At 46.6% G+C, this 17,286-nt stretch overlaps 1 protein-coding gene across 1 annotated transcript in view; it reads right to left on the bottom strand.

The window, feature by feature from the left end:
* The window catches only part of TG (thyroglobulin), a 213,180-nt gene that overhangs the window by 188,505 nt on the left and 7,389 nt on the right, over window positions 1–17,286 (bottom strand). The window contains exons 4-6 of the mRNA XM_069732367.1: window positions 11,340–11,543; window positions 10,692–10,851; window positions 141–247 (exon numbers count right to left, since the gene is read on the bottom strand). Of these exons, the coding sequence (XP_069588468.1) occupies window positions 141–247; window positions 10,692–10,851; window positions 11,340–11,543 (471 nt within the window). The remainder of the gene's footprint in view (window positions 1–140; window positions 248–10,691; window positions 10,852–11,339; window positions 11,544–17,286) is intronic.

The following is a 17,286-nucleotide window of genomic DNA, read 5'->3' as shown; positions in this document are numbered from 1 at the left end:
CCCTGAGCGACACAGCACACAGGTAAGTGTTATTTTCTTACGTCTTACGTCCGGCATCCCCAGGAAAGAATTGTCAGTAGACTTTAGCACTCATAGAAGAGAGGGGTCACAGCCAAGAGGGTCCCCGTCCTTTAACTCACCAGTGCCCTTAAGTTCACGTCCTAAGGCATCAGCACAATAGCAGTATCCAGACACCTCTGAAAATGATTCTCTGAGGGATTTAAAAGACCTAAATGTGTCTGGAAACCTGGGAAGAAAAGGGAATTGAATATAGAGCACTAATTATCCTGGAACAATTTATCTGAATCGTCTGTGCACTGAGGAAATAAAATTTCTATAGATATACATTTATAATTTTGATTTAAAGGGGATTTTTCACTGGATTGTTTTCATTTAATTGAGTGCCTCCTGCAATTGCTGCTACCTCACTGATTCTGGAACAGTTTTTCTTTTTCTTCTGTGCCCCTCCATTCCAAAGTTATGCCCCCTGGTAATAATGATGCAAATTTTGCCTTCAACCTACTGCTCCTATGCCACAGGATTTCCTCTCATGCTGGCCAATCAAAACTTGGCCACACCCACAGAAAAGTTCTGAGGTATACGCCCATTTAGTTGAAGGGAATAATTGCATCATTATTACCGGGAGGCATAACTTTGGAATGCAGGGGCACAGAAGAAAAAGAAAAACTGTTCCGGAATCAGTGGAGTGGCAGCAATTGGAGGAGGTGCACAGTTTAAAGGGAACCTGTCAGCAGGAGTGTGCACAGTAACCTACACTGTCAGGTCAGCACAGTTATACTGATTAAAATGATACCTAGTGATGAAATCCGTATTGTGCATCCTAGTAATAACTGCGTTTGATGTTACTGAGCAAGTATAAAAAAAATCAATTTGAAAATGGCGCCCGCCGCCCCTGCGCAGTAGTGGCTATCGGTGTGTATAGAGATCCGATAGCTGCTATTGCGCAGGCGCTGGCAGCGCCATCTTGCTGGAGAATATTAAAAATTCCTCCTCCAAGATGGCGCCACCCACATCGACGCAGTAGCAGTTCTCAGAGATTCTAAAGCAATTCCAACAGCAGTTTTCATAGTAAGTCCACCAGCCCCATCAGAATTAGGAGATCTGGTTAGTAATGTATGCATCTTGTATTGTAAAATCTGGTCCTGAAGAACTCCATTAAGGTTTATGTTGCCAGAAAGTCCACATTTTATCAGTAGCACAGTTGAGGTAACAAAACTGTCAAATTCATTAAAAGGGGGCAGTCTCTACAAAAAGCCCCCCAGCGTTCAACTGACCATCGCAGACCTGGGTCCTGCATTCCCAAGAAACTGGATGGTATTGCTCGTGAAGTTTTCATCAGATACAAACCCATGATGGAGGAATGTTCTGGGACAGACATTCTATAGAAGCTCCACAATTACTACGATAGCGTGAGAACATCATGTGTGCGCCATATGATGCCAGAATAGAGCCGCATATAGTGCCCACATAACAGGTAATGTCAGGGTCACACCACAACATGGCGCAAATCAATGAAAGAGGCCAGAAGCCAACACCAGAAACCAGTGCTACAAATCTGCTGATGAAACTGGAACCAGTGATAAGCTCCTGTCAACCCGCGGTGTTCTGCCCCTCGGCCATAAATGTGACCGCCACCGAGTATTCAGTACTGTCTACAAACAGATTAGGATCCGCAAACACGTGAAAGGAGCCGTCAGACGTGCTACTCCAGAAATATCCATAATCCGAGCTGGAAATATCAGTAATCTGTGCTGAAAGGATCCTTGACCTGTACTATTAATATCAGTAATCAGTTCTGGAAATATCCATGATCTGTCCTAGAAATATCCATGACCCGTATTAGAAATATCCATGAACTGTACCAGAAATATCCATGACCTGTACTGGAAATATCCATGACCTGTACTGGAAATATCAGTAATCTGTGCTGGAAATATCTGTAATCTGTGCTGAAAGGATCCATGACTTGTACTATTAACCCCTTCACCTCCGGAGTTTTTTCCGTTTTTTTCATTTTCGTTTTTCGCTCCCCTCCTTCCCAGAGCCATAACTTTTTTATTTTTCCGTCAATATGGCCATGTGAGGGCTTATTTTTTGCGGGATGAGATGTACTTTTGAACGATACCATTGGTTTTACCATGCCATGTAACAGAAAACGGGAAAAAAATTCCAAGTGTGATGCAATTGCAAAAAAAGTGCAATCTCACACTTGTTTTTTGTTTGGCTTTTTTGCTAGGTTCACCAAATGCTAATACTACTCTGCCATTATGATTCTCCAGGTCATTACGAGTTCATAGACACCTAACATGTCTAGGTTATTTTTTATCTAAGTGGTGAAAAAAAATTCCAAAGTTTGCTAAAAAAAAAAAAATTGTGCGATTTTCCGATACCCGTAGCGTCTCCAATTTTCATGATCTGGGGTCAGGTGAGGGCTTATTTTTTGCGTGCCGAGCTGGTGTTTTTAATTATGACATTTTGGTGCAGATACGATCTTTTGATCGCCCGTTATTGCATTTTAATGCAATGTCGCGGCGACCAAAAAAACGTAATTTTGGCGTTTTGATTTTTTTTCTTGCTACGCCATTTAACGGTCAGGTTAATCCTTTGTTTTTATTGATAGATCGGGCAATTCTGAACGCGGCAATACCAAATATGTGTAGGTTCGATTTTTTTTTTAATTGTTTTATTTTGATTGGGGCGAAAGGGGGTGATTTGAACTTTTATCTATTTTTTATTTTTTATATATTTTTAAACACTTTTTTTTTTAAATTTTGGCATGCTTCAATAGCCTCCATAGGAGGCTAGAAGCATGCATAACTCGATCGGCTCTGCTACATAGAGGTGAAGTACAGATCACCTCTATGTAGCAGAAATGCAGGTGTACTTTGAATGCCGACCACAGGGTGGCGCTCAAAGCAATCGGCCATCAACAACCATAGAGGTCTCAAGGAGACCTCTGGTTGTTATGGCAATGCACTGCTGACCCCCGATCATGTGACGGGGGTCAGCGGCGCGAGAACTTCCGGCCGCGCGGCCGGGAGCGCTAGTTAACCCTGCTGTTCTGTTCGGGTCCTAGTGACCCGGACAGACTTTTTGCGGCCCTGTAGATTTTTTTCTGTAAGTCTCTAAAACTTGAGACTCCTTGACTTTTCCTCATTTGGGGGGACCTACCTATGAGTATTTTTTTTTTTTTTTTCGTTTACTTTTTACTACACGAAAAAAGTTACACTTGTTGTGTTCGGGTCATAGTGACCCGACATCATTTTTTACAGCTGTGAGGCCATATTTTCAGTGAAATAAAGGAGTTATAACCTCAGTTGGGTCTATTTATTGCATCTACTATTGTATATCAATTGATTTATTTCCTAAATTATTTCAATGGGGACGTACATGCGCTCTACCGGGGGTATGCATTGAGATCTGCGCACCATAAAAATGGCTTTATATTGATTATTTTTGGTGAGCAGTCTATTCTAAAATGTAGAGTGCATCCTGAGAGATCACTAGGTGTGCACTACACGAGTATATTATGCGCAGAACGGACTGCTCAGAACGTGCTGTCTAAGACTTTTTTTTTGTAAAGCTGAGCTGTAAAGTCTTGCAAATAATTTTTTTTTGCTAAGTAAGTATGTCTTCCTGGCTTATCTGCTTGTTTTCAGAAGGGTTCTTATCTTCTCTGCTCTTATCAGTACACATATGCTAGTCCAGACATGTTACCTTTCAGTTTCTTTGGAGAGCAGCTGTGTGCTTCTACCCCCATGGCCTCTTCCGGCATCAAAAGAAAAAGATGCAGCTATTGCCCTTCTACTTGTGACAACAAGATGAGTATTACATGTTCTGGCTGTAAAACATTTCTATGCAAAAATCATGTGTATTGTTTTTCATGCAAGAATCCGTAAATTTATATGATCATGTGAATATATTCACATTGTAATGGTACAATTGTACAATGTACAATGGTACAATTTACAAAATATGTGTAGTTTTCTATTTTCGTTTTGCTCATTGGATGGATCTGTTTTTTCAAAATAAAAACAAAAAAAAAAGATTTCTAGTTCATTTTTCTTTTTTTTTTTACTACCAAACATGTTCACAAACAGTCTAGTAAGCAAAAAGTATAAAAAAAATGGAGTTAGAGTGTCTAAAATCAAGGTTTAATAAGCCGGGTCATAGTGACCCGGAACACTACAAGTGTATAGTAAATGCAAACAAAACAGCAGGGTTAAATGCCGCTGTCAGCGCTTGACGGCGGTATTTAACTAGTTAATGGGCGCGGGCGGATCGCGATTCCGCTCGCGCTCATTGCGCGCACGTCAGCTGTACAAAACAGCTGACATGTCGTGGCTTTGAGGTGGGCTCACCGCCGGAGCCCACCTCAAAGCAGGGGATCTGCCAGCTGACATACTATTCTGTCAGCTGGCAGAAAGGGGTTAATATCTGTAATATCCATGAGCCATGACCTGTACTAGAAATATCCATGATCTGTACTAGAAATATCCATGATCTGTACTAGAAATATCCATGATCTGCACTAGAAATATCCATGACCTGTACTAGAAATATCCATGATCTGTACTAGAAATATCCATGACCTGTACTGGAAATATCCATGATCTGTACTAGAAATATCCATGATCTGTACTAGAAATATCCATGACCTGTACTAGAAATATCTATGATCTGTACTGGAAATATCCATGACCTGTACTGGAAATATCCATGACCTGTACTAGAAATATCCATGACCGCGTATGGCCAATAAAGGATCCTTTCCGTAAAGCATCCCCCACCCCCAACTACCTTGCCCCTCTTAACCCCTCCATCTATTACCCAGGAAAACACACCACCACGTTAATTTCTTTTTGGATAATTTGGCCACAGCGGCCATTTTATTAACAAACAAATACATAAATAACAACATGTAAACAGTAAATATATAAAACCTCGAGGGGGGGGGGCTCTTGGAGCTAAAAAATCTGGCTCATAATAGGCAGAGAGCCTACCCAAAATTTTTACAAAAAACACGTATTTACCCTCAGCCGTAACCACCAGCTCGAGGGCACCATGTAACCCATTTCGGGCAAACCAACCACAAAGCTCCCGAGGTAAACACCCCGTCCAGAGCCCGTACCAAAAGCCAGATCAACCCTATCAGCATCATCACCAACTCCAAGAACCCCACCCCCCGCCACACACGAACAGCCCTGACCACCTCAGGCTCGTGAGTGCCCCACCACCGCCAAAGCTCTTTCAACTCCTTCCTGTAGACCGAGCGCCCATAAATCCATCCCGATCTCGTTAAGATGCACTCCATCATCCCTCCAAAAATTACCGACCCCAGCCTCCAGCTCGAAATGCCTCACGGCAATACCCCCATTCCGGGACACAAAACTCGCCACCATCCTGTTCAATTTTACCCTGGCTCTGTTAATCCCTTTATGGGAACGGGCCTCCCGCCACGTCTTCCGCGGCACAATGTCTGACCACACAGTCAGCATACCGGGAAAAGATACCCACAGCCTTAACAAGTCATAACGGATATCCCGAATGAGTTCCCTCACGGGTTTTGCCCCCAAATCATTACCCCCCAAGTGAACCACTAAAATATCCGGAGGGCGATCCAGACGGGCGGCGCGGGAGAATTCCGGCAAAAAACTACGCCACGACATACCACGAGTCCCCATCCAACGGATGATCACTGCCTCTCGGCCGAAACCCAGTTGCCTACCATTCGCGCGCGCATCGGCCCGGAGGGCGCCCCAATAAACAAAAGAGTGTCCGACAATCCACGCCAAAAGAGGGGTACGACCTGAAAAACACAACCATAATTAACAATCCGCAAAGACGTCCCTTTTCACCCCGCATTGTTGATTTAATGCCGCACATAAGACAGGTAACGATTAGAACTCCATCTGCCTATTTTCTTGATCACCTCCGGCCCAAGGCCCAAACCATCGGCCTCAGATGCGGCCCCAATCCTAAAAGAATGCGAGCCGAAATTTTCCGGGTTAACACCCAGCAAACCCAAGCCCTTCTTCAAAATGGCTACAAACTGGAAACGTGACAAGAAATCCCCCTCTTGGTGTTGCAACAGAGGGCCTGACCTGACTGATGACAAATTCCAATATGCCTCTAAGCAGCGTTGCGGACACATCCCGCTACCCGCCACCCTTCCTAGCACTACTTTCTTTCCCCTACCTAGCTGATCCGTCTTTGAACGCCTTATCCAAAAGGCAACTCCCCCTTCCCAAAAAACCACATCTTCCGCCAAAAGACCACCTGACCTGTCCTTGCTCGGGGAAACCAATTCACCCAGACGCAAAGCACCAAAAAACGCTAGAGAAAAGGCCAATTGAAACAGTACCACCTCAAACTGAGATGAACAAATGACGCCCAAGGCCTCCCCTAACCGCTGCAACAACCCAAAAGAAATGGGCCTGCGCTTATCAAAAGTCGAATTACCCTTACGAAAACCTTTCAACGCCTGCCGTATAACAAAGTCCTTTGTGACGTCCCTCAATCCTTGCAACTGAAAACCAAAAGCCAAACCTGCTATAAACTTGTTTAACCTAGACACGGACCAACCCCACTCCACGACCTTACCTACCAGTGCCAATAATGCCATTGCCCTGTCGCTATCTGACTCAGCCGAGCCGCATTGAAACAACCAACTTTCCCACATGGCCCATGACGCCGCATAATCTGACCATGTCCTGTTTGACACCGAGGCTTGGATCAATCGGCCTCCCCTTCCGTAACCACCTGCCACAGATGCAAAGGACATGCTGCTCCTGCCGCCTCCGAATCTGGAGCCAAATCCCGGAATCGGTCCCACTGCAAACGAGACAAAGCATCAGCTATATTGTTCTGAACTCCTGGCACGTGCACCGCCGTAATCCATGCATTCAACTCCAAGCATCTCAGTACCAACTCCCTGACCAACCTAATTACTGGAGGGGAAGAAGAAGATAAGCTGTTAATCACGGCCACCACGCTCGAGTTATCGCAATGGAAACGTACTCGCCGATCACGAAAGCTGTCACCCCAAACAAACACTGACACCACAATCGGGAACAACTCCAACAATGCCAAATTCTTGGTGAGCCCCTTCTTTCGCCAATCCTCTGGCCACACCCCGACGCTCCATTTTCCTCCACAGTAGGCCCCATAACCAACTCCACCTGCTGCGTCTGTGTAGATCTCGCAATCAAAAGCATTCAGATCCTCCTGCTGAATAAGCGACCTGCCATTATAGCCTTCCAAAAAACGTTGCCAAACAAGAAGGTCCTCCTTATGCTCTCTACCCAAACGAATAAAATGATGAGCCGACCGAACTCCAGCCGTCGCCCTGGACAATCTGCGGCAAAATATCCTGCCCATTGGCATAATACGACAAGCAAAATTCAGGCGGCCCAGCAGCGACTGCAACTCCTTCAATGAAGTCTTCCGCAATTTTCCAATCCGACTCACCTCTCGCTTAAGCAACTCCAACTTATCATCAGGCAACCTACACTCCATTTTCTCAGAATCAATGAGAATCCCTAAGAAACTCAAGACCGTGCAGGGGCCCTCCGTTTTTCCCTGTGCCAAAGGAACACCAAACTGTCCGGCCACCCATTCCATGGTCCCAAGTAAATGACAGCACACTGCTGAATCCGGTGGACCAACAAACAAAAAATCATCCAAATAGTGAATGACAGAAGGAACGGCCGATACATCTCTCACTACCCACTCTAAAAAGGTACTGAAAGTCTCAAACAATGCACAGGAAATAGAACATCCCATAGGTAAACACCTATCCAAGTAAAAACCACCCTCCCACCAACAACCTAACAAAGGAATGCTCTGCGGGTGCACCGGCAAGAGCCTAAATGCCGACTCGATGTCCGTTTTCGCCAGCAATGCTCCAGGCCCGTACATTCGCACCCACCGAACAGCCGCATCAAACGATGTGTAAACAACGGAGCACAACTCCTCCGCAATCCCGTCATTAACCGAGGATCCTTTGGGATATGAAAGATGCTGAATTAGCCGGAACTTGTTCGGCTCCTTCTTGGGCACCACCCCAAGCGGGGAAACAATTACACCAGCCATGGGCAACGAACTAAAAGGCCCCGCCATTCTTCCCAGCTCAACCTCTTTTGCCAATTTAGCCGAAACCACCTCCGCATGCAAGCCAGCTGATCTCAAATTTTTTTGTAGAAAAAGGAACAACATGCATCGGGTGAGGGATCTTAAACCCCTCAAGAAAACCGTCCCTAATAACCTCCGCCTTTTTAACATCCGGGTATCTACTTAGATAGGGGGCCATCTTTTGAACCCTCACCGGAGTCACCCCCTTGACCGCCACCCACTGATGGCTTACCACGTGATTTCTTGAAACACTTAGCGGCTCCGTGAGAGGCCCCGTTGCAATGGGAGCACACGTGTTTAAATTTACAAGTGGTGCCATACTTGCACTGGCCCTCATTAAACTGCCAGCATGTCCCAGATTTTTCCTTTGAACCCTGAGACCCGTGTCCTCCACTTTGTCCTGACTGCTGACTGCTACCCCCCCCTCCCCCCTGAAAGGACTGCCCATAACGCACCGGAGCCATCACCTTCAGCCACAACCCGATGTCTTTTTGGTCCCACCTTATCTCCGGCCTCACTGCTTTTCGCTGCCTGAACTGTTCATCGTATCTCAGCCAAGCCTGGCCCCCGTAGGTACGATGCGCTTCACCAATAGCATCCAAATAACAAAACAGGCCCGAGCAATTCTCGGGGAATTTCTCCCCTATAACACTCGCTAGAATGGCAAAGGCCTGCTGCCAGTTAACGAACGTCTGAGGAATAAGGCGCCAACGCCTCTTTTCTTCCTCTTCCTTTTTGCTGTCGTCTTTCTTTCCTTAATCCAAGTTAAATTTTTCTAAAGGAAGGAGAGAGAAAATCTCTACGTATTCATCTTTCCAAATCTTTTCCTTGACTTCTTTCTTCAAATGGGCCCCCAGCGGACCCTCAAAACACACATATACCTCGCCTTTTGCCCTGTCGTCTAACTTAACGGTATCACCTTTTCCCGTTTCCGTTTGTACCGACACCGACACCCCCGCCACAGGAACAGGTGTCCCGCTACCCGAGCTCGCAATCTCGTTCGAACCCCCTGCTACGCCCCCGGCAACCGACACCCAGGCACCAGCGGGCGACGATCCCACACTGTTAGCAACTGAGCTACCCCCGCCCCCATCCAATCTACGCAAAATCTGCGACATACCCGCTAAAAGTTCTCTGACCCCCGGGACCTCATTACAGCCCCCACCCCGCTCCACCACACCCGAAACACCCGGCACTGGGGAAAGACTGGACATGTACTCACGTGGCTGCGCAGGTGCTGTGTCCCCACCAGCCGTGCTTCCTGAATCCTGCTGGTCCATTTCGTCACGATGTTCGTTCCCGGAATCATCGCTGCCACTCATCTGCCCCAGGCCCGCGCCCCTGGCCTCCACGTCACCAGGGGGGACCGAGACTGGCGAAGGCGACCGGTCCCTCGACCTCCTGCTGGATCTGGATCTGTCCGGCTCCGTGATTCCTCTGCCTCCAGCCGCTGGACTGTCTCCTCTGGACGCCGCTCCTGCGGCCCGACCGCGACCCGCTCCTAACCGTGATGCCGCCGCTGTCCTGCCCGATAGTCTGCTCTGCCGTCCTGTCGCAGAGCCAGGTGCACTGGGGGGATGGGATCCGGGTGCCCCCGCCGCCATTGCGCCGGCCGCGATACTCTCCGGCTCCTGCCTGGTGGATGCTGCCGCCGCCGCTGGGCTCCTTCCCCGTCCCCCCGCTCGTGTTGCCGCCACCGCGGGAGGTGCTCCCCGGCGGGTAGAAGCTGCTGCTATCGGTGCTGCGGCGCCGCCGCGCCCTCTGCTAGGCCGCACCGGAAGTGCGGCCCTGACATCCTGTGCAGCGCCGGCGTCCTGCCGCGTCTGCACCGCTCGCCCAGCACCGCGCCGCCTCGCGCCTGCAGGGCCGCCAGGTGGATTCCTGCCGGGGGAGGGGGCGGGCAAGGTGGATCGGCCGCGTCCCCCAGCCCCCACAGGGTCCCTGGAGGGGCTCCGCGGCCTGCGCCTGCCGCGCGGTGTAGTGTCGGGGGACAGCCTGTCTGGCGGCCTAGACCGCCTGGTTCTGCTGCCCCGGCTCCCGCTGTCCTGGCTCCCACTGCCTCCGAGCAGCCCTGTGAGCTGCTCCTCCAGCCATCCGGCCCTCCTGGAACTGGCCTCCCGACGAAGCTGAGCTACCAGGCTGTCCACAGAAGACATGGTGAGAGGGATGTGGCAGCAGGTCCACTCACTTCGCCCGTCTAAGGTAACTGATCTCCCCTTTTCCCGCACTTTCCCAAGCCCCCACCTCCCTTTTTGCATAAATCCCCACCCCAAATCCTACTCTTCCAATCCCCGGGCCCCTTTACTCAATAACACCTTTATTTTTTAAAAGAAAACCTACTGCACTGCTCCCATGGCAACGCAGTCATGTGGGGGCCTCCTTTTAGCTGCGCCCCATACAGCCCCCCCTCTTGACCTGTACTAGAAATATCCATGATCTGTTCTAGAAATATCCATGACCTGTACTAGAAATATCCATGACCTGTACTAGAAATATCCATGACCTGCACTAGAAATATCCATCATCAAGTTCTTTACCTGCTAAAACTTGTCACAACATCAAACACCATCTGGTCTGTCGTGTTCACCAGTTTACACTGGACCGCGTGAAATCCCCCATCCTTACTGCACTGCGGGGGGCTCCTCTCACCGACACCGTGCAGGACCCGGCGGTCTCTGATCGTGCACCCCTCCGGACCTGCAAAATCAGCATCCATCAAAATTATTATTAGCTATGATGGAAATCATTGTAGTCCTGTCCTCAAATACACCATCTCGAGTGGACAAGTCCCTGCCCCCGAATTATATCACAACTCTACACTCCTGAAATCCTCTGTGCTGCTGAAGGCACTGTGCCTTCCGCTATGTACACTTCAGTCGTTGCTTTCACACTTTGAAACACTATCAATTAGTTAGACAGGTCACTGCCTCCTGCAAAATCAACACATTCACCTCCTGCTGTCATAGCAAGTCCTGGACATATGGGTCAGAGTGGCGGTCTCTGAATAGAGACAACAATTCCAACTCCTTCCAGCTGCCATAAAGTCAGATAGTGAAATTCTGTCTGTATTTAGCCACCACTAGGGGGAGCTCACTGTCCATGAATTTATAAAATCTGCAGAGCGCTCCCTCTAGTGGTGCCTGCGGGTAAATGCTATAATGTAAAGCTCTGCGCTTATGACTCACATTGCTGTGGTGCCCCCATCTGGCGCGTGCCGTAGACCTCCATGCCCTCACTGTCCACACACCAGCACTCGCCCAGTTGCTGATCGCATTGCACAGGCTCGTAGTCCCCCGAATCGCTGCAGCGTGGGATGAAGGACGTGGAGCTGCTGTTCAGAAATCCACCCAATAAGATCTGCTGCTTCTTCAGCCGGCAAAAGGATAAACCTACCATAGAGAATAGAAGAGGCCCTCATAATAGAGAATAGAAGAGGCCCCCCATAGATGTGATGGAGAGAAGTAAAGGGGGTCCAGGATGTATGAAAGTCAGGAGAGAGGGGCAATGTAGAGCTCTACTCACTGATTATGGGGGTCTTGGGAATTCTTGCTACAGTCACATAACTGAACTCATAATTCTCAGAGGGGAGCAATGTGTACAGAATATTGTAGCAAGAAGCTATAGAAATATCTATCTATTATCTATCTATTATCTATTATCTATTATCTATCTATCTATTATCTATCATCTATCTATTATCTATCATCTATTTATTTATTATCTATCTATCTATCTATCTATTATCTATCTATCTATTTATTATCTATCTATCTATCTATCTATCTATCTACCAGTATCTATTCTATCTATACAGTGGGATTGGAAAGTATTCAGACCCCTTTAAATATTCCACTCTTTGTTTCATTGCAGCCATTTGCAATGAAAAAAAAAAGTTCATTTTTTCTCATTAATGTACACTCTGCACCCCATCTTGACTGAAAAAAACAGAAATGTAGACATTTTTGCAAATTTAATAAAAAATAAAAACTGAAATATCACATGGTCATAAGTCTTCAGACCCTTTGCTCAGACACTCATATTTGTCACATGCCGTCCATTTCCTTGTCATCCTCCTTGAGATGGTTCTACTCCTTCATTGGAGTCCAGCTGTGTGTAATTAACCTGTCTATATAAGACCTCACCGCTCACAGTGCATGTCAGACCAAATGAGGATCATGAGGTCAAAGGAACTGGCCAAGGAGCTCAGAGACAGAATTGTGGCAAGGCACAGATGTGGCCAAGGTTACAACAGAATTTCTGCAGTACTCAAGGTTCCTAAGAGCACAGTGGCCTCCATAATCCTTAAATGGTAGAAGTTTGGGACCTCCAGAAGTCTTCCTAGACCTGGCCGTCCAGCCAAACTGAGCAATCGTGGGAGAAGAGCCTTGGTGAGAGAGGTAAAGAAGATCCCCAAGATCACTGTGGCTGAGCTCCAGAGATGCAGTAGAGAGATGGGAGAAAGTTCCACAAAGTCAACTATCACTGCAGCCTCCACCAGTCAGGCCTTTATGGCAGAGTGGCCCGACGGAAGCCTCTGCAAGACATATGAAAGTGGATCGCCCCCAGACACAGGGCCACGGGGTACACGGTGCGGGGTTGTCACGGTGGCTAGACCCGGCCAGTGACCCTGCTAAGGGGCGTCCAATAAAGGGTGATGGTGCGTAGTGCGAGGAATAACAGTTTCTTTACCTTTTACTGAAGGTTTCAGGATCCTCAATCCAGGGCACTTTCAACAGGGCTGTCTGAGAACGGCCGTTACGAAGGCACATCCAGAGTTCCCTTTGCAGGTGGAAATCAGTGTCTACCCACTAGCGCCTGTGTGTTGTAGTGCTTCCCTGCTGAGAATTCAGGATAGTCCTCACAACTTCTGTCCTCGTTCTTTCAAGATCTTTCTCTTCTCCGTCCCCCAGGTATGTTATGGCTAGGACGCACCTTTATGACAGGTAGGCCTGGAGTTATTCTGGAACCCTAGTGTCGCTCCTCTCCCACAATTGCCTCCTATGTCCTTCTTAGGTGATGTATGGTAGACAGCCAACCTGTAATTAACTGTCCTGCCGTTGTTTGAAGTAATGCGTGGAGACTGTTACTTCCTCGGTGCTCCGGCCACCGGCTATGCGCCTCAGTAAGATGTTGCCGTTCTCGGGGCACGACTCCTACTGGATCTCCTATGTACTTGATTTCGTTTTCTCACTGTCCACAATATCCTTTGCTTTGTGTCCTTTCTTTAGATACCGCCGCAAGGTAGTGCAGGCGCAGTTCCGTAACAATCTGTTCTTTCGCTAGGTACCTGCCAGATTTCCCAGTTCTGACAGGTCCTCCCTGGAGCTCTCCCAGGCTTCGTTCTCCCTAACTTCCTGTCCAACCCCTAGTTTTACCAATGTGAGGAGTTGCCCAATAAATAAGCCTTTTACTCCCCCTAGTGGCCGGAGTGTGAAGTGTAATGTGTGCTGGTGATACCTGGTCAGTAGAATCCCTTTAGTGCAGTCAGACGTACCATCACTCCCCTTAGTGGCAGAGCGACGTTACTGCAACGACCAGATCTCTGGGGTGCTGCAAAAGCCCACTACAGTTTGATAAAAACGCATGAAGGACTCACAGACTATGAGAAATAAGATTATCTGGTCTGGGGAGATGAAGATAGACCTTTTTGGTGATAATTCTAAGCTGTATGTGTGGAGAGAACCAGGCACTGCTCATCACCTGCCCAATACAATCCCAACAGTGAAACATGGTGGAGGCAGCATCATGCTATGGGGGTGTTTTACCGCTGCAGGGACAGGACGACTGGTTGTCATTGAAGGAAACATGAATGTGGCCAAGTACAGAGATATCCTGGATGAAAACCTCTTCCAGAGAGCTCTGAACCTCAGACTTGGCCGAAGGTTCACCTTCCAACAAGACAATGACCCTAAGCACACAGCTAAAATAACAAAGGAGTGGCTTCAGAACAACTCTGTGACCATTCCTGACTGGCCCAGTCAGAGCCCTGACCTAAACCCAACTGAGCATCTCTGGAGAGACCTGAAAATGGCGTCCACCAACGTTCACCATCCAACCTGAGGGAACTGGAGAGGATCTGCAAGGAAGAATGGCCGAGAATCCCCAAATCCAGGTGTGAAAAACTTGTTGGATTACTCCCAAGAAGACTCATGACTGTACTAGCTCAAAAGGTGCTTCTACTCAATACCGAGCAATGGGTCTGAATACTTATGACCATGTGATATTTCAGTTTTTCTTTTTTAATAAATGTAAAAAAATTACTAAATTTCTGTATTTTTCCGTCAAGATGGGGTGCAGAGTGTACATTAACCCCTTTACCCCCAAGGGTGGTTTGCACGTTAATGACCGGGCCAATTTTTACATTTCTGACCACTGTCCTTTTATGAGGTTATAACTCTGGAACGCTTCAACGGATCCCAGTGATTCTGACATTGTTTTCTTGTGACATATTGTACTTCATGACAATGGTAAAATGTCTTTGATATTACCTGCGTTTATTTGTGAAAAAAATGGAAATTTGGCGAAAATTTAGAAAATTTCGCAATTTTCTAACTTTGAATTTTTATGCCCTTAAATCAGAGAGATATATCACATAAAATACTTAATAAGTAACATTTTCCACATGTCTACTTTATATCAGCACAATTTTGGAACCAAAATTTTTTTTTGTTAGGGAGTTATAAGGGTTTAAATTTGACCAGCAATTTCTCATTTTTTTTTAGGGACCACATCTCATTTGAAGTCATTTTTAGGGGTCTATATGACAGAAAATACCCAAGTGTGACACCATTCTAAAAACTGCACCCCTCAAAATGCTCAAAACCACATTCAAGAAGTTTATTAACCCTTCAGGTGTTTCACAGGAATTTTTGGAATGTTTAAATAAAAATGAACATTTTACTTTTTTTCACAAAAAATGTATTTCAGCTCCAATTTGTTTTATTTTACCAAGGGTAACAGGAGAAAATGGACCCCAAAACTTGTTGTACGATTTGTCCTGAATATGCCGATACCCCATATGTGGGGGTAAACCACTGTTTGGGCGCATGGCAGAGCTCGGAAGGGAAGGAGCGCCATTTGACTTTTCAATGCAAAATTGACTGGAATTGAGATGGGACGCCATGTTGTGTTTGGAGAGCCACTGATGTGCCTAAACATTAAAACCCCCCACAAGTGACACTATTTTGGAAAGTAGACCCCCTAAGGAACTTATCTAGAGGTGTGGTGAGCACTTTGACCCATTAAGTGATTCACAGAAGTTTATAATGCAGAGCCGTAAAAATAAAAAATCATATTTTTTCACAAAAATGATATTTTCGCCCCCAATTTTTTATTTTCCCAAGGGTAAGAGAAGAAATTGAACCCCAAAAGTTGTTGTGCAATTTGTCTTGAGTACGCTGATACCCCATGTGTGGGGGTAAACCACTGTTTGGGCGCATGGCAGAGCTCGGAAGGGAAGGAGCGCCATTTGACTTTTCAATGCAAAATTGAGTGGAATTGAGATGGGACGCCATGTTGCGTTTGGAGAGCCCCTGATGTGCCTAAACATTGAAACCCCCCACAAGTGACACCATTTTGGAAAGTAGACCCCCTAAGGAACTCATCTAGATGTGTTGTGAGAGCTTTGAACCCCCAAGTGTTTCACTACAGTTTATAACGCAGAGCTGTGAAAAAAAAAAAAATTCCCACAAAAATTATTTTTTAGCCCCCAGTTTTGTATTTTCCAACAGAGAAATTGGTCCCCAAAATTTTTTGTCCAATTTGTCCTGAGTATGCTGATACCCCATATGTGCGGGGAACCACCATTTGGGCGCATGGGAGGGCTCGGAAGGGAAGGAGCGCCATTTGGAATGCAGACTTAGATGGATTGGTCTGCAGGCGTCACGTTGCATTTGCAGAGCCCCTGATGTACCTAAACAGTAGAAACCCCCCACAAGTGACCCCATATTGGAAACTAGACCCCCCAAGGAACTTATCTAGATGTGTTGTGAGAACTTTGAACCCCCAAGGGTTTCACTACAGTTTATAACGCAGAGCCGTGAAAATAAAAAAATCCTTTTTTTTTTCCACAAAAATTATTTTTTAGCCCCCAGTTTTGTATTTTCCCAAGGGTAACAGGAGAAACTGGACCCCGAAAATTGTTGTCCAATGTGTCCTAAGTACGCTGATACCCCATATGTTGGGGTAAACCCCTGTTTGGGCATACGGGAGAGCTCGGAAGGGAAGGAGCACTGTTTTACTTTTTCAACGCAGAATTGGCTGGAATGGAGATCGGACGCCATGTCGCGTTTGGAGAGCCCCTAATGTTCCTAAACAATGGAAACCCCCCAATTACAACTGAAACCCTAATCCAAACACACCCCTAACCCTAATTCCAATGGTAACCCTAACCACACCTCTAACCCTGACACACCCCTAAGCCTAATCCCAACTGTAAATGTAATCTAAACCCTAACTTTAACTTTAGCCCCAACCCTAACTGTAGCCCTAACCCTAACCCTAGCCCTAACTTTAGCCCCAACTCTAACCCTAGCCCTAAACCTAGCCCTAGCCCTAACCCTAGCCCTAACCCTAACCCTAGCCCTAAACCTAGCCCTAGCCCTAACCCTAGCCCTAAACCTAGCCCTAGCCCTAACCCTAACCCTATCCCTAACCCTAGCCCCAACCCTAATGGGAAAATGGAAATAAATACATTTTTTTAATTTTTCCCTAACTAAGGGGGTGATGAAGGGGGGTTTGATTTACTTTTATAGCGGGTTTTTTAGCGGATTTTTATGATTGGCAGCCGTCACACACTGAAAGACGCTTTTTATTGCAAAAAATATTTTTTGCGTTACCACATTTTGAGAGCTATAATTTTTCCATATTTGAGTCCACAGAGTCATGTGAGGTCTTGTTTTTTGTGGGACGAGTTGACATTTTTATTGGTAACATTTTCGGGAACGTGACATTTTTTATCGCTTTTTATTCCGATTTTTGGGTGGCAGAATGACCAAAAACCAGCTATTCATGAATTTCTTTTGGGGGAGGCGTTTATACCGTTCTGCGTTTGGTAAAATGGATAAAGCAGGTTTATTCTTCGGGTCAGTACGATTACAGCGACACCTCATTTATATCATTTTTTTATGTTTT

This window comes from Ranitomeya imitator, chromosome 6, assembly GCF_032444005.1.
Source record: "Ranitomeya imitator isolate aRanImi1 chromosome 6, aRanImi1.pri, whole genome shotgun sequence".
Lineage (NCBI taxonomy): Eukaryota > Metazoa > Chordata > Amphibia > Anura > Dendrobatidae > Ranitomeya > Ranitomeya imitator.
Note: the sequence above shows the minus strand (reverse complement) of the source record. Positions and strands in the feature narration are given on the sequence as shown.